The sequence below is a fragment of the Mustelus asterias genome, chromosome 5, assembly GCF_964213995.1.
Source record: "Mustelus asterias chromosome 5, sMusAst1.hap1.1, whole genome shotgun sequence".
Classification (NCBI taxonomy): Eukaryota; Metazoa; Chordata; class Chondrichthyes; order Carcharhiniformes; family Triakidae; genus Mustelus; species Mustelus asterias.
Genome location: NC_135805.1, coordinates 805,375 through 822,651, shown reverse-complemented (window position 1 = coordinate 822,651; position 17,277 = coordinate 805,375). Strand labels below are relative to the sequence as shown.

Genomic DNA, 17,277 nt, shown 5'->3' with positions numbered 1-17,277 from the left:
AGAGTCTACTTACTCAGCACACAGTAAACAGAGTCTATTTACTCAGTAAACAGTAAACAGAGTCTATTTACTCAGTAAACAGTAAACAGAGTCTATTTACTCAGTAAACAGTAAACAGAGTCTATTTACTCAGCACACAGTAAACAGAGTCTATTTACTCAGCAAACAGTAAACAGAGTCTATTTACTCAGCACACAGTAAACAGAGTCTATTTACTCAGTAAACAGTAAACAGAGTCTACTTACTCAGCACACAGTAAACAGAGTCTATTTACTCAGTAAACAGTAAACAGAGTCTATTTACTCAGTAAACAGTAAACAGAGTCTATTTACTCAGTAAACAGTAAACAGAGTCTATTTACTCAGCGCACAGTAAAGAGAGTCTATTTACTCAGTAAACAGTAAACAGAGTCTATTTACTCAGCACACAGTAAACAGAGTCTATTTACTCAGCGCACAGTAAACAGAGTCTATTTACTCAGTACACAGTAAACAGAGTCTATTTACTCAGTAAACAGTAAACAGAGTCTATTTACTCAGTAAACAGTAAACAGAGTCTATTTACTCAGCACACAGTAAACAGAGTCTATTTACTCAGCGCACAGTAAACAGAGTCTATTTACTCAGTAAACAGTAAACAGAGTCTATTTACTCAGTAAACAGTAAACAGAGTCTATTTACTCAGTAAACAGTAAACAGAGTCTATTTACTCAGTAAACAGTAAACAGAGTCTATTTACTCAGTAAACAGTAAACAGTCTATTTACTCAGCACACAGTAAACAGAGTCTATTTACTCAGTAAACAGTAAACAGAGTCTATTTACTCAGCACACAGTAAACAGAGTCTATTTACTCAGCGCACAGTAAACAGAGTCTATTTACTCAGTAAGCAGTACACAGAGTCTATTTACTCAGTAAACAGTAAACAGAGTCTATTTACTCAGCGCACAGTAAACAGAGTCTATTTACTCAGCGCACAGTAAACAGAGTCTATTTACTCAGCGCACAGTAAACAGTCTATTTACTCAGTAAACAGTAAACAGAGTCTATTTACTCAGTAAACAGTAAACAGAGTCTATTTACTCAGTAAACAGTAAACAGAGTCTATTTACTCAGCACACAGTAAACAGAGTCTATTTCCTCAGTAAACAGTAAACAGAGTCTATTTACTCAGCACACAGTAAACAGAGTCTATTTACTCAGTAAACAGAGTCTATTTACTCAGTAAACAGTAAACAGAGTCTTTTTCCTCAGTAAACAGAGTCTATTTACTCAGTAAACAGTAAACAGAGTCTATTTACTCAGCACACAGTAAACAGAGTCTATTTACTCAGTAAACAGTAAACAGAGTCTATTTACACAGTAAACAGTAAACAGAGTCTATTTACACAGTAAACAGTAAACAGGGTCTATTTACTCAGTAAACAGTAAACAGAGTCTATTTACTCAGCACACAGTAAACAGAGTCTATTTACTCAGTAGACAGTAAACAGAGTCTATTTACTCAGTAATCAGTAAACAGAGTCTATTTACTCAGCACACAGTAAACAGAGTCTATTTACTCAGTAGACAGTAAACAGAGTCTATTTACTCAGTAATCAGTAAACAGAGTCTATTTCCTCAGTAAACAGTAAACAGAGTCTATTTCCTCAATAAACAGTAAACAGAGTCTATTTACTCAGCACACAGTAAACAGAGTCTATTTACTCAGCACACAGTAAACAGAGTCTATTTACTCAATAAACAGAGTCTATTTACTCAGCACACAGTAAACAGAGTCTATTTACTCAGTAAACAGAGTCTATTTACTCAGTAAACAGTAAACAGTGTCTATTTACTCAGCGCACAGTAAACAGAGTCTATTTACTCAGCGCACAGTAAACAGAGTCTATTTACTCAGTAAACAGTAAACAGAGTCTATTTACTCAGTAAACAGTAAACAGAGTCTATTGACTCAGTAAACAGTAAACAGAGTCTATTTACTCAGTAAACAGTAAACAGTCTATTTAAACAGTAAACAGAGTCTATTTACTCAGCACACAGTAAACAGAGTCTATTTACTCAGCACACAGTAAACAGAGTCTATTTACACAGCGCACAGTAAACAGAGTCTATTTCCTCAGTAAACAGTGAACAGAGTCTATTTATTCAGTAAACAGTAAACAGAGTCTATTTACTCAGTAAACAGTAAACAGAGTCTGTTTACTCAGCACACAGTAAACAGTCTATTTACTCAGCACACAGTAAACAGAGTCTATTTACTCAGCACACAGTAAACAGAGTCTATTTACACAGCGCACAGTAAACAGAGTCTATTTCCTCAGTAAACAGTGAACAGAGTCTATTTATTCAGTAAACAGTAAACAGAGTCTATTTACTCAGTAAACAGTAAACAGAGTCTATTTACTCAGTAAACAGTAAACAGTCTATTTACTCAGTAAACAGTAAACAGAGTCTATTTACTCAGCACACAGTAAACAGAGTCTATTTACTCAGTAAACAGAGTCTATTTACTCAGCACACAGTAAACAGAGTCTATTTACTCAGTAAACAGTAAACAGAGTCTATTTACTCAGCACACAGTAAACAGAGTCTATTTACTCAGTAAACAGAGTCTATTTACTCAGTAAACAGTAAACAGAGTCTATTTACTCAGTAAACAGTAAACAGAGTCTATTTACTCAGCACACAGTAAACAGAGTCTATTTACTCAGTAAACAGTAAACAGTCTATTTACTCAGTAAACAGTAAACAGAGTCTATTTACTCAGCACACAGTAAACAGAGTCTATTTACTCAGTAAACAGAGTCTATTTACTCAGTAAACAGTAAACAGAGTCTATTTACTCAGTAAACAGTAAACAGAGTCTATTTACTCAGCACACAGTAAACAGAGTCTATTTACTCAGTAAACAGTAAACAGAGTCTACTTACTCAGCACACAGTAAACAGAGTCTATTTACTCAGTAAACAGTAAACAGAGTCTATTTACTCAGTAAACAGTAAACAGAGTCTATTTACTCAGTAAACAGTAAACAGAGTCTATTTACTCAGCACACAGTAAACAGAGTCTATTTACTCAGCAAACAGTAAACAGAGTCTATTTACTCAGCACACAGTAAACAGAGTCTATTTACTCAGTAAACAGTAAACAGAGTCTACTTACTCAGCACACAGTAAACAGAGTCTATTTACTCAGTAAACAGTAAACAGAGTCTATTTACTCAGTAAACAGTAAACAGAGTCTATTTACTCAGTAAACAGTAAACAGAGTCTATTTACTCAGCGCACAGTAAAGAGAGTCTATTTACTCAGTAAACAGTAAACAGAGTCTATTTACTCAGCACACAGTAAACAGAGTCTATTTACTCAGCGCACAGTAAACAGAGTCTATTTACTCAGTACACAGTAAACAGAGTCTATTTACTCAGTAAACAGTAAACAGAGTCTATTTACTCAGTAAACAGTAAACAGAGTCTATTTACTCAGCACACAGTAAACAGAGTCTATTTACTCAGCGCACAGTAAACAGAGTCTATTTACTCAGTAAACAGTAAACAGAGTCTATTTACTCAGTAAACAGTAAACAGAGTCTATTTACTCAGTAAACAGTAAACAGAGTCTATTTACTCAGTAAACAGTAAACAGAGTCTATTTACTCAGTAAACAGTAAACAGTCTATTTACTCAGCACACAGTAAACAGAGTCTATTTACTCAGTAAACAGTAAACAGAGTCTATTTACTCAGCGCACAGTAAACAGAGTCTATTTACTCAGTAAACAGTAAACAGAGTCTATTTACTCAGCACACAGTAAACAGAGTCTATTTACTCAGCGCACAGTAAACAGAGTCTATTTACTCAGTAAGCAGTACACAGAGTCTATTTACTCAGTAAACAGTAAACAGAGTCTATTTACTCAGCACACAGTAAACAGAGTCTATTTACTCAGCGCACAGTAAACAGAGTCTATTTACTCAGTAAACAGTAAACAGAGTCTATTTACTCAGTAAACAGTAAACAGAGTCTATTTACTCAGTAAACAGTAAACAGAGTCTATTTACTCAGCACACAGTAAACAGAGTCTATTTACTCAGTAAACAGTAAACAGAGTCTATTTACTCAGCGCACAGTAAACAGAGTCTATTTACTCAGCACACAGTAAACAGAGTCTATTTACTCAGCACACAGTAAACAGAGTCTATTTACTCAGCGCACAGTAAACAGAGTCTATTTACTCAGTAAACAGTAAACAGAGTCTATTTACTCAGCACACAGTAAACAGAGTCTATTTACTCAGCACACAGTAAACAGAGTCTATTTACTCAGCGCACAGTAAACAGAGTCTATTTACTCAGTAAACAGTAAACAGAGTCTATTTACTCAGCACACAGTAAACAGAGTCTATTTACTCAGTAAACAGTAAACATAGTCTATTTACTCAGCACACAGTAAACAGAGTCTATTTACTCAGCGCACAGTAAACAGAGTCTATTTACTCAGTAAACAGTAAACAGAGTCTACTTACTCAGCACACAGTGAACAGAGTCTATTTACTCAGTAAACAGTAAACAGAGTCTATTTACTCAGCACACAGTAAACAGAGTCTATTTACTCAGCGCACAGTAAACAGAGTCTATTTACTCAGTAAACAGAGTCTATTTACTCAGCACACAGTAAACAGAGTCTATTTACTCAGCGCACAGTAAACAGAGTCTATTTACTCAGCACACAGTAAACAGAGTCTATTTACACAGCGCACAGTAAACAGAGTCTATTTACTCAGTAAACAGTAAACAGAGTGTATTTACTCAGTAAACAGTAAACAGAGTCTATTTACTCAGCGCACAGTAAACAGAGTCTATTTACTCAGCACACAGTAAACAGAGTCTATTTACACAGCGCACAGTAAACAGAGTCTATTTACTCAGTAAACAGTAAACAGAGTGTATTTACTCAGTAAACAGTAAACAGAGTCTATTTACTCAGCGCACAGTAAACAGAGTCTATTTACTCAGTAAACAGTAAACAGAGTGTATTTACTCAGTAAACAGTAAACAGAGTCTATTTACTCAGCACACAGTAAACAGAGTCTATTTACTCAGTAAACAGTAAACAGAGTGTATTTACTCAGTAAACAGTAAACAGAGTCTATTTACTCAGTAAACAGTAAACAGAGTGTATTTACTCAGTAAACAGTAAACAGAGTCTATTTACTCAGCACACAGTAAACAGAGTCTATTTACTCAGTAAACAGTAAACAGAGTGTATTTACTCAGTAAACAGTAAACAGAGTCTATTTACTCAGTAAACAGTAAACAGAGTCTATTTACTCAGCGCACAGTAAACAGAGTCTATTTACTCAGTAAACAGTAAACAGAGTCTACTTGCTCAGCACACAGTAAACAGAGTCTATTTACTCAGTAAACAGTAAACAGAGTCTATTTACTCAGCGCACAGTAAACAGAGTCTACTTACTCAGCACACAGTAAACAGAGTCTATTTACTCAGTAAACAGTAAACAGAGTCTATTTACTCAGTAAACAGTAAACAGAGTCTATTTACTCAGCGCACAGTAAACAGAGTCTATTTACTCAGTAAACAGTAAACAGAGTCTATTTACTCAGCACACAGTAAACAGAGTCTATTTACTCAGCACACAGTAAACAGAGTCTATTTACTCAGTAAACAGTAAACAGAGTCTATTTACTCAGATCATAATATTGGAAGAAAGATGAGCAGGAGCTGGCCATTCGTCCCATCGAGCGTGTCGCACCAGCAAAAAGATCATGACTGATCTGATTCTGGCCTTGACACATCTCCATCTGCAGTCACATTCTAGCCTTTACATTTTGAGTTTCTGTCCTCTTTTAGCATCCACCTTGTGAAGCTACTGATTCATTCTGAGGTCCAGCTCCCAATGGTGACAGCACCTTGCACTATCAGCATCTTGATGGTCACTCTTGTGTGAACCTACACTATTGAGTATTAGCACATTCATCAACAACCTTCTCTATATTCTCCTCACAAACACGACACGCACACACAGGTACACACACAGTGACGCACAATGATACGCACTCACAAAGACGCACGCATACACATACATCTACGCACAAACATAGCTGCACGTGCACTTTCTCACACACGTATTTACAGATACACACCACATGCACACACTCACATCGTCACACAAACACACTCACATAAACACACACACGGATACAGACACACACACACTCAGATACACATGGACACATACACAGATATATACACAGATGCCTATGCATACCCTCACACGCACACACAACCCTTCACATAAACACATACGACACACATACACATGCACATTCATGCACAGATGCGCGCACACTCTCATGCAAAGCACACACACTTTCTCTAAGGGAAATATACATACACACAGATGCACACACATATTCATGCTTATTTACACACTCGTGCAAGCACACACATTCGCACACAAGCACAAACACACAGACACATGCAATGCACACATAAACATACATGCCTACATATACATACAGACAAAATATACACACAGACACACATATAAACACGTGCACACAAACATGCACACACATACACACACTTAAATGCACATACACGCACATACTTAACACAAATACACAAACTTTCTCATTTAACACAAGCACAGATCCGTGTTCACTGATACCATTCCATCTCTCCCTCCTTGCGGACCTCCGCCCTGGCTGATATCTGACAGTTTGTGTACAGTCCTGTCATTGAAATGTGTAGTTTTGAAGTGTGGAGTTTGCAGGAGATTCTCTCTCACTTTCACCTCCCATCTTGTCTTGTTGCAGCTGTAACTGTAACTCACAGATGCCTCCTCCAGTCAAAGTGGCAGTGGCTGGGGATCAGACCTTCCTCAGCACCATCCTCAGGTTCTTTGTTGAGCAATTGGCAAGCAAAACCCCCGACTGGCTGAATTATATTCGCTTCCTGATCATCCCTCTAGGTAAGGAGTTTATCACTGGATGAGCTGGCAGTGTTTGCAGCTGTGGCACCATAGAACCATACAATCCCTACAGTGCAGTGGGAGGCCACTCAGCCCATCGAGTCTGTACTGACTCCCTGACAGAGCATCTTACCCAGGCTCACCCCCTGCCTTACCCCCATAACCCCACACATTTACCCATCTACTCCACCTAACTTGAACATCATGGGACACTGAGGGAGAATTTAGCATGGCCAATCCTCCTAACCTGCACATTTTTGGACTGTTCATAAGTTCATAAGATATAGGAGCAGAATTAGGCCATTCGGCCCATCGAGTCTGCTCCGCCATTCGATCATGGCTGATATGCTCCTCATCCCCATTTTCCTGCCTTCTCCCCATTACCCTTCAACCCATTCCCAATTAAAAATCAGTCTAACTCCTCCTTAAATTTACTCTCTGTCCCAGCTCCCACCGCACTTTGGGGCAGCGAATTCCACAGATTCACAACCCTTTGGGAGAAGTAGTTTCTCCTCAACTCTGGTTTAAATTTGCTGCCCCTTATCCTCAGACTGTGACCTCTCCGTCCTAGAATGCCCCACAAGAGGAAGCATCCGCTCCACGTCTACTTTATCCAGACCTTTTATCATCTTGTATACCTCAATTTGATCTCCCCTCATTCTTCTAAATTCCAGAGAGTATCGGCCTAAACTCTTCAATCTCTCTTTAGATGACAAACCCCTCATCTCTGGAATCAATCTAGTGAACCTCCTCTCAACTGCCTCCAATGCCACTACATCTTCCCTCAAATAAGGGGACCAAAACTGTGCACAATACTCCAGGTGCGGCCTCACCAATGCCTTGTATAGTTGCAACAATACTTCCTTAATTTTATATTCTATTCAAAAGAACGAAGAACAGTACAGCACAGGAACAGGCCCTTCGGCCCTCCAAGCCCGTGCCGATCATGTTTACCTAGCTAAATCAATCACTAATATCCCTCTATTCCCCGTCTGTTCCTGTGCCTATCCAGATAAGTCTTAAATGTGGCTAACGTATCTGCCTCAACCACCTCACTTGGCAGTGCATTCCAGGCCCCCACCACCCTCTGTGTAAAAAAACTTCCCCCGCACATCTCCACTGAACCTTTCTCCCCTTATCTTGAACTTGTGTCCCCTTGTAACTGTCATTTCTGCCCTAGGTAAAAGCTTCCAACTGTTCACCCTATTCATACCCCTCATAATTTTATAAACTTTCATCAGGTCTCCCCTCATCCTCCGTCTTTCCAGGGAGAACAATTCCAGTTTATTCAATCTCTCCTCGTACCTAATACCCTCCATACCAGGCAACATCCTGGTAAACCTTCTCTGCACTCTCTCCAAAGCCTCCACGTCCTTCTGGTAGTGTGGTGACCAGAATTGGATGCAGTATTCCAAATGTGGCCTAACCAGTGTTTTATACAACTGTGACATAATTTGCCAACTTTTATACTCGATGCCCCGGTCGATGAAGACAAGCGTGTCGTATGCTTTCTTCACCACCTTTCCCACCTGTGCTGCCACTTTTAAGGATCTGTGGACCTGTACTCCCAGATCTCTCTGTGTGTCTATACTCCTGATTGTTCTGTCATTTATTCTATCGCTCCCACCTGAATTGGATCTACCAAAATGCATCACCTCGCACTTGTCCAGATTAAATTCCATCTGTCATTTCTCCGCCCAATGTTCCAGTCTATCTATATCCTGCTGTATTCTCTGACAATCTTCATCGCTATCCGCAACTCTGCCAATCTTAGTATCATCTGCAAACTTGCTAATCAGACCAGCTACGTTTTCTTCCAAGTCATTTATATATATATTACAAACAGCAAAGGTCCCAGCACTGATCCCTGCAGAACACCACTAGTTACAGACTTCCATTTAGAAAAACACCCCTCCACTGCTACCCTCTGTCGTCTATGGCCAAGCCAGTTCTGAATCCATCTAGCTAGTTCACCCCGATCCCGTGAAATTTAATCTTTTGCACAAGCGTGCCATGAGGGACCTTGTCAAATGCTTTACTAAAGTCCACGTAGACAACATCCAGAACCCTTCCCTTGTCAACCATTTTTGTCACCTCCTCAAAAAACTCAATTAAATTAGTGAGACATGACCTTCCACGTACAAAACCATGCTGTCTATCACTAACAAGACCATTCAGTTCCAAATGTGTGTTGATCCTATGCCTAAGAATCTTCTCCAACAGCTTCCCTATCACTGACGTCAAGCTCACTGGCCTATAATTACCCGGGTTATCTTTGCTACCCTTCTTAAATAACGGGACCACATTTGCTATCCTCCAATCCTCTGGGACCTCACCTGTGGCCAATGAAGAAACAAAGATTTCTGTTAGAGGCCCAGCAATTTCATCTCTTGTCTCTCTCAGTAATCTGGGTATTTACTGTTAAGAAAAGCATGGATGTTAGGGAACTTGGGGAAATAAATAGTGATGTCTTGAGGAGTGTACATATTACAGAGGAGGAGGTGCTGGAAGTCTTAAAGCACATCAAGGTAGATAAATCCCCAGGACCTGATGAAGTATATCCCAGGACTGTGGGAGGCTAGGGAGGAAATTGCAGGTCCCCTAGCCGAGATATTTGAAGGTGCCTGAAGATTGGAGAGTGGCAAATATTGTGCCTTTGTTTAAAAAGGGCTGCAGGGAAAAGCCTGGGAACTACAGGCCAGTGAGCCTCATATCTGTGGTGGGTAAGTTGTTGGAAGGTATTTTGAGAGACAGGATCTACAGGCATTTAGACGCAAGGACTGATTAGAGACAGTCTAGAAGTTTAACAACACCAGGTTAAAGTCCAACAGGTTTATTTGGTAGCAAAAGCCACACAAGCTTTCGAGGCTCTGAAAGCTTGTGTGGCTTTTGCTACCAAATAAACCTGTTGGACTTTAACCTGGTGTTGTTAAACTTCTTACTGTGTTTACCCCAGTCCAACGCCGGCATCTCCACAACATAGAGACAGTCAGCATGGCTTTGTGAGTGGAAAATCATGTCTCACAAATTTGATTGAGTTTTTTGAAGGGGTAACCAAGAAGGTAGATGAGGGCAGTGCAGTTGATGTTGTCTACATGGACTTGAGCAAGGCCTTTGACAAAGTACCGCATGGTAGGTTGTTGCATAAGATTAAATCTCACGGGATCCAGGGTGAGGTATCTAAATGGATACAAAATTGGCTTCTTGACAGAAGCCAGAGGGTGGTTGCAGAGGGTTGTTTTTCAAACTGGAGGCCTGTGACCAGCGGTGTGCCTCAGGGTCCACTGCTGGGTCACCGCTGGGTCCACTGTTATTTGTCATTTATATTAATGATTTGGATGAGAATATAGGAGGCGAGAATATAGAGGGCATGGTTAGTATGTTTGCAGATGACACCAAGATTGGTGGCATAGTGGACAGTGAGGAAAGTTATCTCCGATTGCAACGGGATCTTGATCAATTGGGCCAGTGGGCTGACGAATGGCAGATGGAGTTTAATTTAGACAAATGCGAGGTGATGCATTTTGGTAGATTGAACCAGGGCAGAACTGACTCAGTTAATGGTAGGGCATTGGGGAGAGTTACAGAACAAAGATCTAGGGGTACAGGTTCATAGCTCCTTGAAAGTGGAGTCACAGGTGGACAGAGTGGTGAAGAAGACATTCGGCATGCTTGGTTTCATTGGTCAGAATATTGAATACAGGAGTTGGGACGTCTTGTTGAAGTTGTACAAGACATTGGTAAGGCCACACTTGGAATACTGTGTACAGTTCTGGTCACCCTATTATAGAAAGGATATTATTAAACTAGAAAGAGTGTAGAAAAGATTTACTAGGATGCTACCGGGACTTGATGGTTTGGGTTATAAGGAGAGGCTGGATAGACTGGGACATTTTTCCTCTGGAGCGTAGGAGGCTGAGGGGTGACCTTATAGAGGTCTATAAAATAAAACAATTTTGTCTTTTAAAAAGCATTTAGATAGTTACATGGGTACGATGGGTATAGAGGGATATGGGCCAAATACGGGCAATTGGGATTAGCTTAGGGGTTTAAAAAAAAGGGCGGCATGGACAAGTTGGGCCGAAGGGCCTGTTTCCATGCTGTAAACCTCTATGACTCTAGATGCCATCTGGCCCTGGGGATCTGTCTACCTTAATTTATTTTTAATTCACCTAACACTTCCTACCTCGTAATGATGACTTGTTCTAAAGGGCTTATATGCCCCTCCAAGACACCATCAATTGATGTGTCCCTCTCCTTTGTGAATACCAATGCAAAGTACTCATTAAGGATCTCACCCACTTCCTTTGGTTCCACGCATAATTTCCCTCCTTTGTCTTTGAGTGGACCAACTTTTTCCCTAGCTATCCTCTTGTTCCTAATATATGTATAAAATGCCTTGGGATTCTGCTTAATCCTGTCTGCCAAGGACACCTTATGACCCCTTTTTTCCCTCCTAACTCCCTGTTTGAGCTCTTTTCTACTTTCCCTGTATACTTCAAATGCTTCATCTGTTTTTAGTTGCCTCGACCTTATGTATGCATCCTTTTTCTTTTTGACTCGACTCACAATTTCCCTGGTCATCCACGGTTCCTGAATCCTGCCTTTCCTGTCCTTCCTTTTCATAGGCACATGCCTGTCCTGCACTCTGATCAACTGCTCCTTAAAAGACTGCCACATACTTGATGTGGATTTACCCCCAAACAGCCTCTCCCAAACAACAGCCTTCAAATCCTGCCTAATCTTCCCCCAATTTAGCACCTTAACCCTAGGACAACACTCGTCCTTTTCCATGAGTATCCGTAAGCTTACGGAATTGTGGTCAATGTTTGCCACATGTTCTCTCACTGCAACTTTGATGACCTGGCCGGGCTCATTCCCTAGTACTAGATCCAGTATAGCCCCCTCTCTCTCATCGGACTATCTATATATTGTTCCAAAAAGTCTTCCTGGACACACTTAACAAATTCCTCACCATCTGGACCCCTAGCCCGAAGGGATTTCAAGTCAATATGAGGAAAATCAAAGCCTCCCACTACAGCAACCCTATTATTTCTAATTCCCAGTTCCCAGTGTCCCATTGAGGGGCTCAAACCTGTGCAACCATTCTATAACGGGACAGAAGCTCAGCTGCATTTTACAACATTATCCCCGGAGCCACCGATTCCAGAACTCTGCCAGAATCGACCTGGTTCTCCTCAGTTGGCCCAGTTCCTGTACTGTGGAGCAGAGGGATGGCAGAGATATTCTCCCCATTGTTTTACAATCAGAATGAACACAGAGAATTGCCGCTTGTCTTTACAGAGTTGTTACACTGACCAGCCCCTGAGACAATCCGTCATTCTCAGTTCTGTCCCCCTCAGGCTCCCATCCTCTCGCCAAGTATTTGGCATCCGTTGACAACAAGTACAACAGCTCCTTCATGGACTCTGCGTGGTGGGACCTCTTCAGCAGGACAGAACCCCCAACAGCAGGTAAGCAGCAGAGAGCAACAGCGATAAGAGAGGGGGAGGGTAGCCGTGTGCACTCCAGGACACCGCAGTATGCCATTGCCACGAGCTTCTCTCAGTTGTGGACCTTCAGGTTGTAAACAGCCTGGCGCAGACAGCCGGTGTGTGCCCAGTTGCCCAGTCCGGGCGATGATGTGCACTGGGCTCACTCTTACCAGTCAGTCAGCAGGGCCTTCAAGCAGACCTCAGATACCCTATTATAGAAAGGATATTATTAAACTAGAAAGAGTGCAGAAAAGATTTAGTAGGATGCTACCGGGACTTGATGGTTTGAGTTATAAGGAGAGGCTGGATAGACCGGGACTTTTTTCTCTGGAGCGTAGGAGGCTGAGGGGTGATCTTATAGAGGTCTATAAAATAATGAGGGGCACAGATCAGCTAGATAGTCAATCGCTTTTCCCAAAGGTAGGGGACTCCAAAACTAGAGGGCATAGGTTTAAGGTGAGAGGGGAGAGATACAAAAGTGTCCAGAAGGGCAATTTTTTCTCACAGAGGGTGGTGAGTGTCTGGAACAAGCTGCCAGAGATAGTAGTAGAGGCGGGTACAATTTTATCTTTTAAAAAGCATTTAGATAGTTAAATGGGTATGATGGGTATGGAGGAATATGGGCCAAATGCGGGCAATTGGGATTAGCTTCGGGGTTTAAAAAAAAGGGCAGCATGGACAAGTTGGACCGAAGGGCCTGTTTCCGTGCTGGAACCCTCTGTGACTTGGTGACTTCATCAAGACAAGTGCCAAACTGATACTGCAGTGCAGAGAGAGTGCCGCACTGTCAGAGGGTCAGTACTGAGGGAGTGCCGCACTGTCAGAGGGTCAGTGCTGAGGGAGTGCCGCACTGTCAGAGGGTCAGTGCTGAGGGAGTGCCGCACTGTCAGAGGGTCAGTGCTGAGGGAGCGCCGCACTGCCAGAGGGTCAGTACTGAGGGAGTGTTGCACTGTCAGAGGGTCAGTACTGAGGGAGTGCCACACTGTCAGAGGGTCAGTGCTGAGAGAGTGCCGCACTGTCAGAGCGTCAGTGCTGAGGGAGTGCCGCACTGTCAGAGGGTCAGTGCTGAGGGAGTGCCGCACTGCTAGAGGGTCACTACTGAGGGAGTGCTGCACTGTCAGAGGGTCAGTGCTGAGGGAATGCCGCACTGTCAGAGGGTCAGTGCTGAGGGAGTGCCGCACTGTCAGAGGGTCAGTGCTGAGGGAGTGCCGCACTGTCAGAGGGTCAGTACTGAGGGAGTGCCGCACTGTCAGAGGGTCAGTGCTGAGGGAGTGCCACACTGTCAGAGGGTCAGTGCTGAGAGAGTGCCGCACTGTCAGAGCGTCAGTGCTGAGGGAGTGCCGCACTGTCAGAGCGTCAGTGCTGAGAGAGTGCCGCACTGTCAGAGCGTCAGTGCTGAGAGAGTGCCGCACTGTCAGAGCGTCAGTGCTGAGAGAGTGCCGCACTGTCAGAGCGTCAGTACTGAGGGAGTGCCGCACTGTCAGAGGGTCAGTACTGAGGGAGGGCCGCACTGTCAGAGGGTCAGTACTGAGGGAGTGTTGCACTGTCAGAGGGTCAGTACTGAGGGAGTGCCACACTGTCAGAGGGTCAGTGCTGAGAGAGTGCCGCACTGTCAGAGCGTCAGTGCTGAGGGAGTGCCGCACTGTCAGAGGGTCAGTGCTGAGGGAGTGCCGCACTGCCAGAGGGTCAGTACTGAGGGAGTGTTGCACTGTCAGAGGGTCAGTACTGAGGGAGTGCCACACTGTCAGAGGGTCAGTGCTGAGAGAGTGCCGCACTGTCAGAGCGTCAGTGCTGAGGGAGTGCCGCACTGTCAGAGGGTCAGTGCTGAGGGAGTGCCGCACTGCTAGAGGGTCAGTACTGAGGGAGTGCCGTACTGTCAGAGGGTCAGTGCTGAGGGAGCGCCGCATTGTCAGAGGGTCAGTGCTGAGGGAGTGCCGCACTGTCAGAGGGTCAGTGCTGAGGAAGTGTTGCACTGTCAGAGGGTCAGTGCTGAGGGAGTGCCGCACTGTCAGAGGGTCAGTGCTGAGAGAGTGCCGCACTGTCAGAGGGTCAGTGCTGAGGGAGTGCTGCACTGTCAGAGGGTCAGTGCTGAGGAAGTGTTGCACTGTCAGAGGGTCAGTACTGAGGGAGTGCCGCACTGTCAGAGGGTCAGTGCTGAGGGAGTGCCACACTGTCAGAGGGTCAGTGCTGAGAGAGTGCCGCACTGTCAGAGGGTCAGTGCTGAGGGAGTGCTGCACTGTCAGAGGGTCAGTGCTGAGGGAGCGCCGCACTGTCAGAGGGTCAGTACTGAGGGAGCGCCGCACTGTCAGAGGGTCAGTGCTGAGGGAGTGCCGCACTGTCAGAGGGTCAGTACTGAGGGAGTGCCGCACTGTCAGAGGGTCAGTACTGAGGGAGTGCCGCACTGTCAGAGGGTCAGTGCTGAGGGAGTGCTGCACTGTCAGAGGGTCAGTGCTCAGGAAGTGTTGCACTGTCAGAGGGTCAGTACTGAGGGAGTGCTGCACTGTCAGAGGGTCAGTGCTGAGGGAGTGCTGCACTGTCAGAGGGTCAGTGCTGAGGGAGTGCCGCACTGTCAGAGGGTCAGTGCTGAGGAAGTGTTGCACTGTCAGAGGGTCAGTGCTGAGGGAGTGCCGCACTGTCAGAGGGTCAGAGCTCAGGAAGTGTTGCACTGTCAGAGGGTCAGTACTGAGGGAGTGCTGCACTGTCAGAGGGTCAGTGCTGAGGGAGTGTCGCACTGTCAGAGGGTCAGTACTGAGGGAGTGCCGCACTGTCAGAGGGTCAGTGCTGAGGGAGTGCTGCACTGTCAGAGGGTCAGTACTGAGGGAGTGTCGCACTGTCAGAGGGTCAGTACTGAGGGAGTGTCGCACTGTCAGAGGGTCAGTACTGAGGGAGTGCTGCACTGTCAGAGGGTCAGTGCTGAGGGAGTGCCGCACTGTCAGAGGGTCAGTGCTGAGGGAGTGCCGCACTGTCAGAGGGTCAGTGTTGAGGGAGTGCCGCACTGTCAGAGGGTCAGTACTGAGGGAGTGTCGCACTGTCAGAGGGTCAGTGCTGAGGGAGTGCTGCACTGTCAGAGGGTCAGTACTGAGGGAGTGTCGCACTGTCAGAGGGTCAGTACTGAGGGAGTGCCGCACTGTCAGAGGGTCAGTGCTGAGGGAGTGCCGCACTGTCAGAGGGTCAGTGCTGAGGGAGTGCCGCACTGTCAGAGGGTCAGTGCTGAGGGAGTGCCGCACTGTCAGAGGGTCTGAGCTGAGGGAGTGCCGCACTGTCAGAGGGTCAGTGCTGAGGGAGTGCCGCACTGTCAGAGGGTCAGTGTTGAGGGAGTGTCGCACTGTTCCAGGGTCAGTGTTGAGGGAGTGTCGCACTGTTCCAGGGTCAGTACTGAGGGAGTGCCGCACTGTCAGAGGGTCAGTACTGAGGGAGTGCCGCACTGTCAGAGGGTCAGTACTGAGATAGTGCTGCACTGTTCCAGGGTCAGTGCTGAGGGAGTGCCGCAGTGTCAGAGGGTCAGTGCTGAGGGAGTGCCGCACTGTCAGAGGGTCAGTGCTGAGGGAGTGCCGCACTGTTCCAGGGTCAGTGCTGAGGGAGTGCCGCACTGTTCCAGGGTCAGTGCTGAGGGAGTGCCGCACTGTTACAGGGTCAGTGCTGAGGGAGTGCCGCACTGTTACAGGGTCAGTACTGAGGGAGTGCCGCACTGTTACAGGGTCAGTGCTGAGGGAGTGCCGCACTGTCAGAGGGTCAGTACTGAGGGAGTGCCGCACTGTCAGAGGGTCAGTACTGAGGGAGTGCCGCACTGTTACAGGGTCAGTACTGAGGGAGTGCCGCACTGTTACAGGGTCAGTACTGAGGGAGTGCCGCACTGTTACAGGGTCAGTGCTGAGGGAGTGCCGCACTGTCAGAGGGTCAGTACTGAGGGAGTGCCGCACTGTCAGAGGGTCAGTACTGAGGGAGTGCCGCACTGTTCCAGGGTCAGTGCTGAGGGAGTGCCGCACTGTCAGAGGGTCAGTACTGAGGGAGTGCCGCACTGTCAGAGGGTCAGTACTGAGGGAGTGCCGCACTGTTACAGGGTCAGTACTGAGGGAGTGCCGCACTGTCAGAGGGTCAGTGCTGAGGGAGTGCCGCACTGTTACAGGGTCAGTACTGAGGGAGTGACGCACTGTCAGAGGGTCAGTACTGAGGGAGTGCCGCACTGTTACAGGGTCAGTACTGAGGGAGTGCCGCACTGTTACAGGGTCAGTACTGAGGGAGTGCCGCACTGTTCCAGGGTCAGTGCTGAGGGAGTGCCGCACTGTTACAGGGTCAGTGCTGAGGGAGTGCCGCACTGTTACAGGGTCAGTGCTGAGGGAGTGCCGCATTGTTACAGGATACAGTGTACATTGCTGAATGCTCTGTCTGTCTTTTGTGCTGCTGTCAGTTTTTATGTTTATGTTTGTCACTCTCCTCACCGACAGAAACGTTTGACATTATCAGCCGGGTGCTGCAGTATGTGTCCGGAGCCAACATGTCCCATCAGCTGCCCATCTCGGAGGCCATGCTAACTTACAAACAGAAGAGGTGAGAGGCTGAATTTGATGCTGTTTGCTCTCTCCGGGATCAGATTGCAATAACCTGTACGTGTGGAATCTGTCTCAAAGCTGCTCCAGACCTGCCCCATTCTCTTCTCACTCCAGCTGCCAGTAAATACCGAGCCTCCAGTTTTCACTCCCAAAACCCGCTTGTGCAAGCAAGACGCAGAACAAAGCTTCAGGTTTCCTTTCAATTGTTTAAGTAACTGCTTTCATTCCGTTCAGGAAT

At 45.2% G+C, this 17,277-nt stretch overlaps 1 protein-coding gene across 1 annotated transcript in view; it reads left to right on the top strand.

Annotated features, from left to right (window-relative positions):
• Positions 1-17,277, top strand: part of LOC144493935 (phosphofurin acidic cluster sorting protein 2-like) — a 410,987-nt gene that overhangs the window by 243,738 nt on the left and 149,972 nt on the right. Inside the window, exons 16-18 of the mRNA XM_078213510.1 lie at positions 6,840-6,994; positions 12,358-12,468; positions 16,935-17,037. Coding sequence (XP_078069636.1) covers positions 6,840-6,994; positions 12,358-12,468; positions 16,935-17,037 — 369 coding nt within the window. The remainder of the gene's footprint in view (positions 1-6,839; positions 6,995-12,357; positions 12,469-16,934; positions 17,038-17,277) is intronic.